At 41.7% G+C, this 15068-nt stretch overlaps 1 protein-coding gene across 2 annotated transcripts in view; it reads left to right on the top strand.

Annotated features, from left to right (window-relative positions):
• The window catches only part of DCBLD2 (discoidin, CUB and LCCL domain containing 2), a 35292-nt gene that overhangs the window by 15186 nt on the left and 5038 nt on the right, over positions 1-15068 (top strand). For both annotated transcript variants that reach the window (XM_035115692.3, XM_035115693.3), the window contains exons 4-14: positions 1398-1449; positions 1710-1782; positions 2591-2724; positions 4273-4313; positions 5358-5573; positions 8207-8331; positions 9990-10137; positions 10539-10664; positions 11790-11883; positions 12371-12420; positions 14816-14953. In XM_035115692.3, coding sequence (XP_034971583.3) covers positions 1398-1449; positions 1710-1782; positions 2591-2724; positions 4273-4313; positions 5358-5573; positions 8207-8331; positions 9990-10137; positions 10539-10664; positions 11790-11883; positions 12371-12420; positions 14816-14953 — 1197 coding nt within the window. The remainder of the gene's footprint in view (positions 1-1397; positions 1450-1709; positions 1783-2590; positions 2725-4272; positions 4314-5357; positions 5574-8206; positions 8332-9989; positions 10138-10538; positions 10665-11789; positions 11884-12370; positions 12421-14815; positions 14954-15068) is intronic.

Genomic DNA, 15068 nt, shown 5'->3' with positions numbered 1-15068 from the left:
CCACTCATAAACAAGGTAGTATACTGTAATGCATACAGACACAATTGAATATATATATAAAAAACGTAAAACAATGCAAAATACAAAAGAGCTGTTTTGGGGGTGGGGTGGGCAAAGTCCCTAGGGTTCCTAACAGATAGCAACTATTGCATTGCAGCCACATCAGTTTTTGCCCAGTGACCTACACATTCTCTTCAAATTCTGCAATCACATCTATCGCTTATATGTGAGTATGTTCCATTGTGTTCAATGGGACTTACTTCAAATAAAGATGTACAGTGGTGCCTCGCTTAACAAATGCCCTGCTTAACTAAATTTCCGCTTAACGAAAGTTTTTTTCTAGCAGCGGTTGCCTCGCTAGACGAATGCGTTTTACGAAAAAAATCGTCTAGCGAATCGTGGTTTCCCATAGGAATGCGAGAAAAAACGGTGGAAGAAGACTGGAAGAGCTTCAAAGACTATTTGAAAAAGAACAATGTTGAAATAGAGTAATAAGAAAGCGTTTTTGATAGATATAGGGAGCTGTAGCTTACGAAAATAGATTTGTGTTGAAGGAAAATTGTAACATCTATTAAGGTTTTGGATGGAGTAAGGTATAAATATATGGGAATTAAAGTTAAAAAGGGACATGAAGTAGAAATTGCTAACAGATTAATATGTAATGAATCGCAGTAAGGAGGAACCGAGGAAGTCTAAATACAATGATTAGAGACGAGGTTAAGATCATGAAATTCTTGTCTCTGTGTGTGTGGGTTTTGTTTTGTTAATGTTGGGTTTTGTGTTTTTTTTGAAATGTTATTATTTACAGTGTTTGGTTATTTCATATTTCATATGTGTTTAATTAAAAATGGAAAAAATTGAAAAAAAAAGAAATTCAATTAATGCGTTCCTATGGGCAAAACAAAACAAAATTCAATGCATTCCTATGGGATTCGCTAGACGAATTTTTCGTTATAAGAAAAGACCTGTGGAACGAATTAAATTCGTCTAGCGAGGCACCACTGTATAGGATTGATCTGTGAGACAACAGTGCCCCCTCCCTTTTGTTGCTGTGTTTGGGCTGGTTTCAGTATTTGTTAGATGTGGAATATATTTGATTTTTTGTGTGAGCCACCCTGTAATCTCTGCTGAAGGGTGGTATATTGTTTCAAACTACTGTATTTAAGCATGCTTTCTTTTCACTCGATTGATTTAATGTTCACCACATTCGCTCCAGGATTAAAAAAACTATTTCATGTTGATGTATTATCAGACTGCAGCAAGTGCCTCGTACTACATTGAATTGCAGATGTGTTGATTCAGGGAGATCAGTTTTACTGTCTTCAAACTTTTCATCCCTTAATTACAGACTTCCTGCTTTTTGAAAAACAATCTCTTTACTATGTTTTTATTTCTAGATTTAATAACGTGTTTAGACACTGCAAGTCAGTTTTCTGAGCCAGAGTTCAGGTAAGATTTGGTCTCTTTTTAAAACTTTGATAATAATTTAGGGCCAATTCACACATGTGATCTAGCCAGTTTTTCTCATTGGTAAAGGATTGCATAGAGGTGGGACACTGGCAGATATTGTGTTTTTTGTCATGCTTTTGTGAAGTAGTGGAATTTGTGGTGTGCCAGTTCATAAGTTCACCACACAGGCTATTAAAAAGTCCAATTTTGTAATCGAAGGCAGTTTGCAGATCTTACTTTTATATTCCTGTTTCTTATAGTAAATATTGCCCAGCTGGATGTGTGCTTCCTTTTACTGATGTTTTTGGGACTGTTCCTCACGGTTACAGAGATGTAAGTAAACTTCAGAAGGGTTGTTTGAACTTTTAATTGGGTATTCAACTGTGGTTTTCAGCTTATGGCATTGTAGTAATATGTCAGGGGTCAGCAAACTTTTTCAGCAGGGGGCCGGGCCACTGTCCCTCAGACCTTGTGGGGGGCTGGACTATATTTTGGAAAAAAAATAAATGAACGAATTCCTGTGCCCCACTAATAACCCAGAAATGCATTTTAAATAAAAGCACACATTCTACTCATGTAAAAACACCAGGCAGGCACCACGAATAACCCAAAGATACATTTTAAATAAAAGGACACATTCTACTCATGTAAAAACACCAGGCAGGCACCACAAATAACCCAGAGATACATTTTAAATAAAAGGACACATTCTACTTAGCTTTAGAAGGCGATTGGGCCGGATACGACCCCTGGGCCTTAGTTTGCCTACCCATGTAATATGTTAAGCACTTAAGGTACATTGATGTAGGCAGGTTTTCAGTGACAATATCTCTTAACCAAGGATAGCTAACTTTGGCCCTCCAAATGCCTTAGCTGGCATGATCAATCCTCAGGGATGGCTGGAGTTTTAGTCCAGCAACATCCAGAATGCTACAAGTTAGCCATTTCTGTTCTAGGTCCATTTCAGATCTGGTACAGAATTATATCTGGATTGAGAGGGAGAGCTGTGTATTTTTTGCATGCTTAGAATTTTACAAAAGGAAAGCTTAATAAGTATCAGATAGTTAGCAGTAGCTTCTTTAGCCTACTGAAAACTGTTGAAGTGCTATCAGATAGTAAGTGATCTATCTTCTCTCCTAAGTCGTCCTCCATTTGCATGGCTGGGGTGCATGCAGGAGTGGTGTCCAACGTCCTAGGAGGTCAGATCAATGTCGTAATCAGCAAAGGCATTCCATACTATGAAAGTTCTCTGGCTAACAATGTCACATCAAAAGCGTAAGTCTATGTTTGCTTTTCAATTGCTGCTTCTCTGCATTGTTAGAACATTATTGCGGGTAAGTACTTAGTTCTGAAACATGAAGGCTAAGTTCAGGCAAGGATATCAGTAAAGTTGTTAATGCTGCAATGCTCCTGTGGTGTTACTAGATAGTTCGGCCTATAAGTAATGAAACATTGCTCCTGCAAAGTTGTGAAAATATCTCTTTTTAAAACAGTTTCCCATAACATGGTTTGTTCGTGAAATTCCTTCTCTTTCTTGCTGATTATCATGAATGCAGCATGTTCATAGCCAACTTTTGTTGTCATTCCTTTTCTTTAACTCTTAAAGTATGAGATGGGAAGTATTTAAAAAGCCTTCACACACTCCATAAAGATTTTCAAGAAATATAGATGGACCATTTTATCCACTGTCCATATTTCTTGGAAGTCATGCATTAAGATTCAGTGTGGTATATTATTATTTTTGCTCAGTACTCACTTAGGGTGAATACAATATTGCATGACTTCTCTTGAATAGCCGCATTTTCCAAATGCCAATCTGGATGTCAATTTGTGCGATTTGGCTTTTCCTTATTTTATCCTGGAAATATTGTTGTCAAACCATCAGTTCATTTAGCTCAATATTGGCTCAATGGTAGACTCTCCTCAGGTTTTCAGGCAGGATTCTTCCCAACTAGAGATGACGGGGATACAAGGCAGATGCTCTATCACTGAGCTATGGCTCTTTCCCAGGTGAAGTCTTTTAGATCAACTTTTTGCACAGCTTTTATTCCATAGATACCGTATTAGAATAGTGTGCCAAGAGTGGTGAGTTTGAGTTTACTGCTATAATACAGAAACACCTCACCCTTGAAAGATGTTGTAATAGTTACAGGTAGGTAGCCATGTTGGTCTGCCGTAGTCAAAACAAAATAAGAAAATTCCTTCCAGTAGCACCTTAGAGACCAACTAAGTTTGTCATTGGTATGAGCTTTCGTGTGCATGCATGGTATCTGAAGAAGTGTGCATGCACACGAAAGCTCATACCAATGACAAACTTAGTTGGTCTCTAAGGTGCTACTGGTGCTACTGCAGGGACGCGGGTGGCACTGTGGGTTAAACCACAGAGCCTAGGGCTTGCCGATCAGAAGGTTGGCGATTCGAATCCCCGCAACGGGGTGAGCTCCCGTTGCTTGGTCCCAGCTCCTGTCAACCTAGCAGTTCGAAAGCATGTCAAAGTGCAAGTAGATAAATAGGAACCGCCACAGTGGGAAGGTAAATAGCATTTCCGTGTGTTGCTCTGGTTCACCAGAAGCAGCTTTGTCATGCTGGCCACATGACCTGGAAGCTGTACGCCAATAAAGCGAGATGAGCGCCGCAACCCCAGAGTCTGTCACGACTGGACCTAATGGTCAGGGGTCCCTTTACCTTTTAAGATGCTACTGGATGTTGTAATAGAAAACACACACACACACACAGAGAGAGAGAGAAATTAAGGGGAAATGTTACATTTTGTTGGAACTAAAGATGTAGTTTTGTGGTGTCTTTGGTTTGTTTTTTACACAGAGGAGCACTGTCTTCAGGTCTCTTCACTTTCAAAACTAGTGGTAAGCCTTTCTTCTATATTGCCCCTTTGTGTTTAATGGGATCTATGCTCTTATCTAGCCTGGTATCTCTTTGATCCCTTGCCAACTTAAACTCGTGGCTAAATGGAGATCTTCCAGCTTTGGTCTTGAACTATCCCACCTTCCTTCTCAGCTATTGTAGGAGATAATCATTCCCACTCTCCTGTACCCCCCTGCCTTGAAGTGATCCGTGAAGTTTTTCGTTCCATTTCAGAATCAAAGATGTTTATTATTATATAAATGTTTGTACCGTGCCCTTCCAGTGCTTACCGCTTAGGGCTGCTAACAATTAAAACCAACGATTTTAAAAAAATGATACAATAAAAGCAGAGATGCTTCAGATAAAAACTGTGGCACTCCCTCCCCACTCAGATATATTTGGCACCAAGTCTTTCTGATACCAACTGAAGAAGACCCACTCTATCACCCAGGCTTTTGGCTGAATCTATATTGTTGCACTTTGTAAACAGCTATTTTAACTCTTGTGTGTTTGCGCTCACCTGTTTTTACCGTTTTCTTGTTTAAATTTGTTGTGTGTTATCTGCTGTACCCTGCTTTGAGATTATTTTATAATGAAAAGTAAGTCACAAATTTTATGAAAAATATATATAAAAGCATCAAGTAGAAGTTTTATCTCGTATGTTAGAACAAATGCATGGCAGAATTGAAAGGTTTCTGCCATAGAACTAAACACCAAAATAGAGGTTGCAACTAAACATCCCAGAGCAAAGTGTTTTTTCAATCCAAAATTGTGCTACTTTTTTTAAATAAAAAAAATGTTGCTAAAGTCCAGGTTTTCCTTAAAGTAGCAATAAAAACCTCTTGTTGGAATGATTGTCTGCGAAGACAGGCATTCCAATGAGAAACATCAACTTCCTTGCAATTCGGTATATGTTGTTTAAATGGTACAAGGTTCATTGTGATGTAGGTCCTGTTCTGTCTTTAGGCCTTGGGAAGGGTTTAAGTATTTATTGCATTATAAGAGTGTCAAAGTTGCACCATCTCTTGGACGCTTTGTATGTTTAGGTTGCTACGGGACACTGGGAATGGAGTCTGGAGTCATTGCTGATTCGCAGATTAATGCATCGTCATTTCTCGAATGGCCTGAGCAAGTGGGGCAACCCAGCACCTGGAGACCAGAAAGAGCCAGGTTGAAAAGGCCTGGACACTCTTGGGCAGCTTTTACCAATGATGGATATCAGTGGTTGCAAATAGACCTAAACAAAGAGCAACGCATAACAGGTAAGCACACCTGTGTTCATTCTTAAAAGGACAGGACTCCTTTTAGGACAAGTCCTCCTAGCAGTAAACACCCCAATGCTTAGAGGTGGATTTAGGGCAACACGATTGGTGCAGGGGCCAAGGGGGTGCCTTCCCACCTCCTCCCCAAAGCTGGGCAAGTGAGGCACTGGACTTTGGGAAGGAGGTGTGAGGCTGTGTCTGAGTCCTAGAGTTCTCCTGCCTCCTTCTCAAAGCCTAGTTAGTGTTTTCCCTGCTTTGGGAAGGAGGTAGGAGGGCTGTAGAACTCTGCCAGAGCCTTGTGTCTCCTTCCCAAAGCCCATTGCCACCCTTGCTGGAGGTGTGTGTGTGGGGGGTCTCACACAGGGTACCATAATACCAAGGTCTACCCCTGATGCTTTGAATGGATGGATGGCGTTTATTACATTGGTCCATGGACAATAGTAGATTGAAAAACAATGCCAAGCATTAAAAAGTCATAGAAGTGCAGAAGTCACAATTATAGTGAATACATAAAATACATGGAGCAACAGAGAGACGTTATTAGAACAACAAAAAATACTTGTGACATTTGGAAGTTATTTAAGGATACTTTTATTCTTGTGTCTTCAAATCTCCATGACAATTTACAGATATTGAATAGGATATTACAGATTACAGGTAGGTAGCCGTGTTGGTCTGACGCAGTCAAAAAAAATATATAAAAAAATTCCAGTAGCACCTTAGAGACCAACTAAGTTTGTCATAGGGAAGAAGTGTGCATGCACAAGAAAGCTCATACCTATGACAAACTTAGTTTGTCTCTAAGGTGCTACTGGAAGGATTTTTTTTATTTAGGATATTACAGATATTGCCTTTTCGGTATAGAAAGAAGTGTGTCTGTGTGTTCATCTCCTCAGTTATCCAATGCTATACGTGAGCAATGCCCTTACATTGCTAATGGCCTCTTGTAGCAGAGATCGATGCTTGAGCCCTCTGCTAGTTTTGGCTCTGTGTTAGGCAAGGCAGAAGGAAAGCCTGCCAAAAAGGTGGCCAGCCAGAGGTCCATGGGAATCCCACAAGCAGGCCATGAAGGCAGCATCTCCCTCTGCTGTGGTTTCCCTATGACTAGAATTCAGAAGCATGTTGCCTCTGATCCTGGGGGTGGTAGTTTCTGATAGCATCATCCTCCATGAATTTGTCTGCTTTCCTTTTAAAGCAGTCTAATGTTGGTAGACATCGCTTCATCTTGTGGTAGCAAATTCCATAGTTCAACTATGAGCTAGCTGTGTGAAGAAATACATCCTCCTGTCTGTCTTGGATTCCCCATCCTTCAGCTTCATTGGATGAACCCAGGTTCTTGTATTGTGAGGAAGGGAGAAGAAGGGCCATCTACTTTCCTGTCCCCACACATAATTTGTACACCTCTGTCATGTCCCTCCTTCTTGCCTTCTTTTTCCAAATTAAAAATAAATAAATCCAAACCTGGCAACTTTTTCTCATAGTTGAGCATTTCGATTAATTTTTTTTTGCATCCTTCAATATCTCTCTCTCTTTTTTTAAGTATTCAAAGTGTAGTTGAACAGATTTGTTGAGAGGCACTAAAATATTGACAATTTTATTTTCAGTCCCTTTCCTAATGATCCTGAACATGGAATTTGCCCTTTTTTCACCATTGCCACCTATTTGATTCAAGTTTTCATTGGCCTATCAACCGTGACCTCAATATTCCTTTCTGGTCAGCCATTGTCAGCCCGGATAGCTCAGTTGTTTAGAGTGTGGCTGTCACGGATGGCTGGGGTTGGCTACTCCCGCCTAAGCACTCCACACCTCGCCTGGATTTTTCCGAGTTTTATTGTGCATACAGTGCTGAGGTGCATGCTGTATACAGTGCTGAGATGTCTCAAATCATGTCTGCTCAGTGTGGGGCAGAAACCTGCAATGACGTCTGGCGGGCTCTGACCCAGCCTTTAAGACTGGTCCCCAAAACGCCCCTCCTACCGGCACTACGTATCCCCATTGTGTCAAACCTTTCTCCTCAGGTGCTGTTGATTCTTCCCCCTCCTTTCCACCCTCTGTTGAAGTTGGCTTCTCTGCGTCCCAACTGCAGTAGTGGGTCCAGGATCCTGCTAGAGCCTTGGCACCTCCTTCTGCTCTTCTCTCTCTCCCGAGGCTCCAGGATCCTGCTGGAGCCCTGGAACCTCCTTCCTGCCTTTCTGCTCTCTGTCCCATCTTGCCAGCTTGTGCATGTCGTGGGAGAGGTCTGCTTCCTGCCAGCCCTCTCTCTGACAGTGGCGCTGAGAATGCCAAGGTTTGATCCCCATATGGGACGGCTGCATATTCCTGCACTGTAGAGGGTTGAACTACTAGATGATGCTCAGGGTCCCTTCCAACTCTGCAGTTCTATGATCCAGGGCCTGTAAAGCCAAGTGGAGTGTTTGCTATCACCAGCCTATAGCCCATCAGTGTATATGTAGATACTTTTTTGCCCCAATAGGCAGAATTTTACCCTTACCCTGAACCACATTTGCTATTTCATGTTTGGAGAGATCTTCATAATTCCCTTTTCTGTTTTTGCTGGGCTAGCATCTGTGTTGATTAAATGTTTTAAAAATGCTCTTGCTATTTATTGTAAATGAGAACCTTCTTGTCCACAGGTATAATAACCACTGGATCCACCTTAGCAGAGTACCATTATTATGTCTCTGCCTACAGGATTCTGTACAGGAACGATGGGCAGAAGTGGACAGTATACAAAGAACCTGGTGTTGAGAGGGATAAAGTAAGACTGCCCAATATTCTATGTGCAAAATAAGATGAAATTGGAGTACATAGGAACTCTGGGTGTGTGTTTAATGATTCTGGAATCATCACTTAAGTACAGTGGTACCTTGGTTTAAGTACACAATTGGTTCTGGAAGTCTGTACTTAACCTGTAATGGAAAGTGGATTAATCCGTTCCAGACAGGTCCGTAGAGTACTTAAACTGAAAGTATTCAAACCGAAGCGTACTTAAACTGAGGTATGACTGTATGAAGGTGCTTTTCCTAAGGAATTAACATTCTTCCATGGATAGAAAGCTTAATGTCGGTACATATGCATTCCAGATCACCCTGGTTATTACAGAACTCTGAAAATGGGAACATAAGTTTGTCTCTCATTTGAAACATGGGTCACATGAGCCCATCCAGCATACTCAAGGAAGAGACAGAGGCTGGATGAAAGGAGGATTACTCTCCTCGCATGTGTATTCCTTGGATCAAAGGAGGGGAGAATTCCAGCAGAAGCCAGGAATACATCTATGCTTGCAGTGTGTCTGTGCGTGATGTGCATGCATAGAAGGAGGGTGAGGAGATGGGATCCTGGAGTTTTTTTGGGGGGGGGGGATTTGAATCTAGGCTTTTGACACAATGAAGAATCTGTATGGTGTGCATTTGTTAGATGGTAGTACATTACTAATATTGTATGCTGCGTTGAAGTGTTTCAGCGTTACATTTTTGTACTGCTTGACCTAATGTAGAGCGGTTTGCCCTCTTGTGCTTGGAAGAGGCAACAGGTTGAGAACTTGGATGCCGTGCAGATCTGACTCTTCTCTATCACTAACAAGGTTTTTGTAGCAGGTCACATCAATGAAGGTTTGCCTTCAGTTTCCCCCAGATAAATGCTGCATACAAAAATATAGGGAAGTTTTTCAAAAGAGACCACTGCTGATTGGTATTTCCAGTAGTAAATTAGAGTAGTAAATATATTAAGTGGAGCAGCAAATGCTTAGTACGCTAGGGAAAATGATCAGAAATGAACTGTAATACTTGCTTTTGACTGCCCTCTTCTGGGCATATAAAATAATAATTTTGAAAAGCCCATCTACCTAAACCAGGCATAGGCAACCTTGGCTCTCCAGATGTTTTGGAACTACAACCCCCATGATCCCTAGCTAGCAGAGCCAGTGTCCGGGATCATGGGAGTTGTAGTTCCAAAACATCTGGAGAGCCAAGGTTGCCTATGCCTGACCTAAACCTTTGTAGTTAACTGAGTCTAATCGACCAAAGGTTAGGTAGATGGGCTTTCTATTGGGTAGGTGAGCATTTTAAACTGCAGTATTTCTGTGTGTGCGCATGTGTGTGTGAGTGCGCGACACACAGACACACACAAGTATCTGGTTGGAGCTCATTTAATGTGTCATTTAGCAGATGTATACAAGGCTTTTCAATAAAAGGTATCTAATTAAAAACTCCAGAATTAGTTATTCATTAGTTGACCTTACACTACTAGAGCCTACCATCTGTACTTTGAGAACTCTATGTCTGCTGCCCAGAGTAGCTTAGGCAAGCAGAATAACATGTGAGTATTAGCTTATTTTCCTGGAGCAGTATTTTGTAATGCAAAACTTCTAATGTCTTAGAAAAATGATCTATTTTACATCAAATTTTGTTTTTCTAGGTATTTCAAGGAAACACTGGGTATTATCAAGAAGTCCGCAATAACTTCATTCCACCCATTATTGCTCGTTTCATCAGAATAAACCCTTTGAAGTGGCATCAGAAAATCGCAATGAAAGTTGAACTGCTAGGATGTCAGTTTAGTGTTGGTAAGTGGATTGACTTTTATCATTCTTTATATTAGCATGACTTGTCTTGGGAGAAGAATGTGATACAGACTGAATTTGTTTGTGCCTTCCTAGTTTGTGTTATTCCCAGTTCGTTGAATAACATGTATACTAACAAATTTTTCATTGCTTGACTGTCTGGTGTGCAGCAATTGTATCAACGTTTTAAGTTTTATTCCCGAAGTATGAGCACAATGCAGCTCGCAACAGTTTTCTTAAGCAGTAATCCATACATTCATTTGCTGGCAAAGCAAGTCTTAGCAGCAATTTTGTATTAGGATATTAAATATTATACAAAGGCCATTGCATGCTTCATTACATAAAGGGATCTGCTTGGTGCTTTAACGAATGGCATGACCTTTAAATTTTTGATTTCTTTAAAGTTCGGGCTCCAAGACCTACAGTACCCCCACCACCCAGGAACAGCAATGACTTTCCCTCGCACACTGATAAAACCACCTTCACTCCAGAGATCAAGAACACTACAGTGGCTCCAAGCGTAACCAAAGGTAGTGACATCTATATAGCAAATAACATTGCATAAGGCCTTAGCCTTATGCAATAGTAATGCTATATTGATTCCCTGCTATGTTTTTGGTATATTGCCAACTATGTTGATTTATCAATAATATATATATATATATAGTAGTAGAGATTCATGTAGCAGAGATAGATATTTGCCATATACGGTAAAGGTAAAGGACTCCTGGACGGTTAAATCCAATCAAAGTCGACTATGGGGTTGTGGCACTCATCTCACTTTCAGGCCAAGGGAACCAGCGTTTGTCCACAGATAGCTTTCCGGGTCATGTGGCCAGCATGACTAAACCACTTCTGGTGCAACAGAACACCGTGACGGAAACCAGAGTGCACGGAGATTCCGTTTACCTTCCCATCACAGCAGTACCTATTTATCTACTTGCACTGGTGTGCTTTCAAACTGCTAGGTTGGCAGGAGCTGGGACAGAGCAATGGGAGCTCACTCTGCCACGGGGATTCAAACTGCCGACCTTCTGATCGGCAAGCCCAAGAGCCTTGGTGGTTTAGACCACAGCCAACAGGACATGCTAGTAGAAAACTAGAAATGGATATCCAACTGCTAACCAGTTTATGTACAATTTAACAAACATTCCCAACTTCAAATGTTTTGCTGGGGTGATATCAGGATGGGCCTTTGGGTCTCATAAGGCCTGACTTTGGTCTGAGAAGACATTTCTCACCAAACCACAGCGGAGGGGCCTGCTCTCAGGGTCTGCTGATTGACACTGCCAGCAAGCTCTGCTTTGTTTGCAGGCGATGGTTTGGATTCAAACTGGTGCCTGTAACTGGGAATTGGCTGATTGGTGGTTACAATGAGGCCTTTTGAACTTTGACAGATTGGTGGCTCTAGTGACTGTCCAAGACAGCCCACAGGTGTGGTGGAATTAAGGATCGAGCCCACTGCACAAATTCAGTTTCTCTTCCCCCTCCACTACATATTATTATGTGTGCAAAATGGCATTTTGCTGCAGTAATATTTGGATGCTATTACAAGCTTTAAATGAACTTTCTTCAGTATTTGTACAAGGAACAAAGGGGGTTTCGTTTAGTGTGCCTGCAATGTTTATGGACTCCACTTGTTTAATGGCTTTCAGATGTGGCATTGGTAGCTGTTCTGGTTCCTGTGTTGGTCATGGTCCTTACCACCCTCATTTTGATCTTAGTTTGTGCCTGGCATTGGAGAAACAGGTAAAGGAATAATTAAGTGCTTTGCATCCTTTACAAGGGAGGAAATGTAACAGGTACAGGAGGAAATGGGAGAAATGAAATAGGGTGAATTAAAATGCTCAATTTATGCATTAACATGAAGAATAATTTAAATTAGTTTGGACATGTGTTCAGGAGGGCCTTGTCCTGGTCGTGCAGTGCTGAACGACTTTGATATGTATAAATCTTGAGAAGGCTGTGTAGGTTCAGCAGCTTTTATATCAACAGAACATGCAAATTTAACTAACTTCCAGGGGGAGGGTTGTCTTTGCTGCTATTTCTGTGAAATAAAGTGAGAAGGGGATCAGTCCCTTAGTATTTCAGTCTCCCCCCCCCCCGTGCAATCCATGCAACCCCAGAAAAGACTGTACCTGTTCTTCAAAACTAGTACCCGCAGTGTTGATCTCAAATGGCTGTTTCATATTGACACTAATTTTGGGTGTGTTCTGCATTTCACTCACTTTTTCAGAAAGAGAAAATCAGAAGGAACCTATGACATACCATATTGGGATCGTGCAGGTAACAACCATTGTAGGACCTCTAGCTGCGTCGTTAAGCATTGAGATGAACATATGTTTGTGCAAATCCCATGTATTAATGGTTGGTCTTGGGCAAGCACTTGCTTGCTCAGCCCCCTCATACAAAGCTTCTCTAGTGTTTTGACTTGAATACTTGAGCAGCCCAAATCCTTCCAAATCCCTCTCCGTATGTTTTAAAGCAGAGGTCCGTTCTGTTCACACCAAGGGTGCAAGCACTGTTGATGGCAACAAGAGAGAGGGCCTTCTTAATGCCTCCACCAATTTTTGGAACAACTTCCCCCCGTGAAGCATGGCTGGCTCCATCTGTTGCTGCCTTTCACTGATTAGGAAATCAAACCCTATCTCTTAACCATGGCCCTAACTCAAAACCAAACCCTATCTAACTTTCTCCCTCAGATATTGCCCCTTTTATTCTCCCTGCCAAAGTGCTGTTCCTCCCCCCCTCTGTGGCCAGCTGACTCTGTAGCTGACATTCTGGTGGAGTTTCAGAGGAACTGAATCACCAGTCTCTAGTCTGGCTCTGCTGTCTGCTGTCACAGGCGCTGAATGCCCCCTCCCTTTCTCCTGGGCTGTTTGTGTCTTAAGAGCAGGGATCGTGGCCTACAACTTCCATGATCCCTAGCTAACAGGACCAGTGGTCAGGGATGATGAGAATTGTAGTCCAAAACATCTGGAGGGCCGAAGTTTGGGGAGGCCTGCTTAAGAGGGACCTTCACACAAACACATGAGGGGATTCCTGCATTTGTTGGATTAGATGACTCTTGGGGTCCCTTCCAACTCTACAATTCTGTAACCACACACACTCACTCACACTACCACCACCATGTATGGATCTACATGTGTAATGCTCTGCCACATGAGGACCTATATATGCATATATCCATTGAACATAAAACCCCCAATGCATTGAAAGAACACCTAAGAACATAAGAGCCTCCAGCGTCTGGCCAGTGGCCCATCTAGTGCAGAATCTTCACGTTGGCCATCCAGATGCCTGTGAGAAGCACCCAAGGCAGGACATGAGCACCACAGCACTCTGCCCACTGCGCGCCTTAGCAGGTGGTCTTCTGTTTGTTTACACTATGGTTTGTTAACAAGCTGAGATTACAAACCATGATTTGATTCTGGGTTGTTTAAACAACTGAACTATCCAAAATTCCCCTGAGTTTAGACATAATGTAAACCACCCCTGTGATCTTCGGTTGAAATATGGTATAGAAATGTAATAATAATCTTCATTGAATTAAAATACAAATATATTTATATATATACACACATACATTTAAGATAAAAAAAGAAAAGATTAAGACAAAAAAAGCAAAAGGAAGAAAGAAAACATACAAAAAAATAATTTACATTATACAATTATTCATTAAATTTCTAAGTAAAAGACTTCCAATTCTTCTCATTGTACTTGTATTGTTATTTACATTTAAACGCACAGCCTTCTATTACCCTGATTTGTTTTCATGTACGGTGGTACCTCGACTTACAAAGATGATCCGTTCCGCGGCCGTCTTCGTAAGTCGAGGTTTTCGGTTGTCGAAGTGCATTGTCGGCGCATGCGCGAAGTGCGATTTTGTGCTTCTGCGCATGCGCGGGGCGAAAAGACTTCCAGGGTTGTTGACTTCAGAAGTCGAAACCTTCGGAAGTCGAAGCGTTCGGTTGTCGAGGTATGACTGTACTCTAGTAAATTGACATTTACACATTGTATTTTACAAGGATCAGTTTATTCCATAAGGAGATTGCTATTTGAACAATATGTTTTCAGGTAATCTTTGAATATTTTCCATTCTTTGTATACTTTCTGGTTTGAGAGCCCTCTTACTTTCCCCGTCATCTCTGCCAGTATTCAATCATAAGAGCCTGCCATTCTATTATTGTGAGTGGGGTTTCATTTTTCCAGTTTCTTGCCACTAATATGGTACAGTGGTACCTCGGGATGTGAACGGGATCCGTTCTGGAGTACCATTCACATCCAGAGCAGTACGGAACCTGAAGCGCCGAATCTGCGCATGATGTCATTTGGCACATCTGCGGATGCGCGAATTGCCGAACCTGGAAGTAACCCGTTCCGGCACGTCCAGGTTCAGCGAGTTCATAACCCTGGTTCAGCGAGTACGCAACCCTCAGCAAACGTAACTAGAGGTATGACTGTATAAACAAATCTCCTCTTCATTGCCACACAGGAAGAGGAAAGGGGTAGAGGGGAAGCACATGAGCCAAGGGCTCGTCGTGGTTTGTCTATATAGCCCGAAATTGTGCTAAACAGGCAAATTGCTCCAGAGTAACCAGGTAACCATTACAGGGGAAGTTCCAAAGCTTAAAAAATGCATATTGATTCATAACCACGTGACTTGTAAACCTTGATATAGGTTGGTGGAAAGGCATGAAGCAGTTACTTCCGGCCAAGTCTGTAGAGCACGAGGAAACGCCCGTTCGTTACAGCAGCAGTGAAGTTAGTTGCCTTAGATCAAGAGAAGTTGCAACCATGTTACAAACCCAAACTGCAGGTATTTGCGTTCTCCAGTTTATCTTGATTTCAGTAAATGTGCCTGTTTTAAGTATCTTTGCAGATTAAATTGCAATAGTCTTACCTTCCTGTAGTTCCTCCTGTACCCTCTAAAT

Source organism: Zootoca vivipara, chromosome 4, assembly GCF_965207765.1.
Source record: "Zootoca vivipara chromosome 4, rZooViv2.hap1.1, whole genome shotgun sequence".
Lineage (NCBI taxonomy): Eukaryota > Metazoa > Chordata > Lepidosauria > Squamata > Lacertidae > Zootoca > Zootoca vivipara.
Note: the sequence above shows the minus strand (reverse complement) of the source record. Positions and strands in the feature narration are given on the sequence as shown.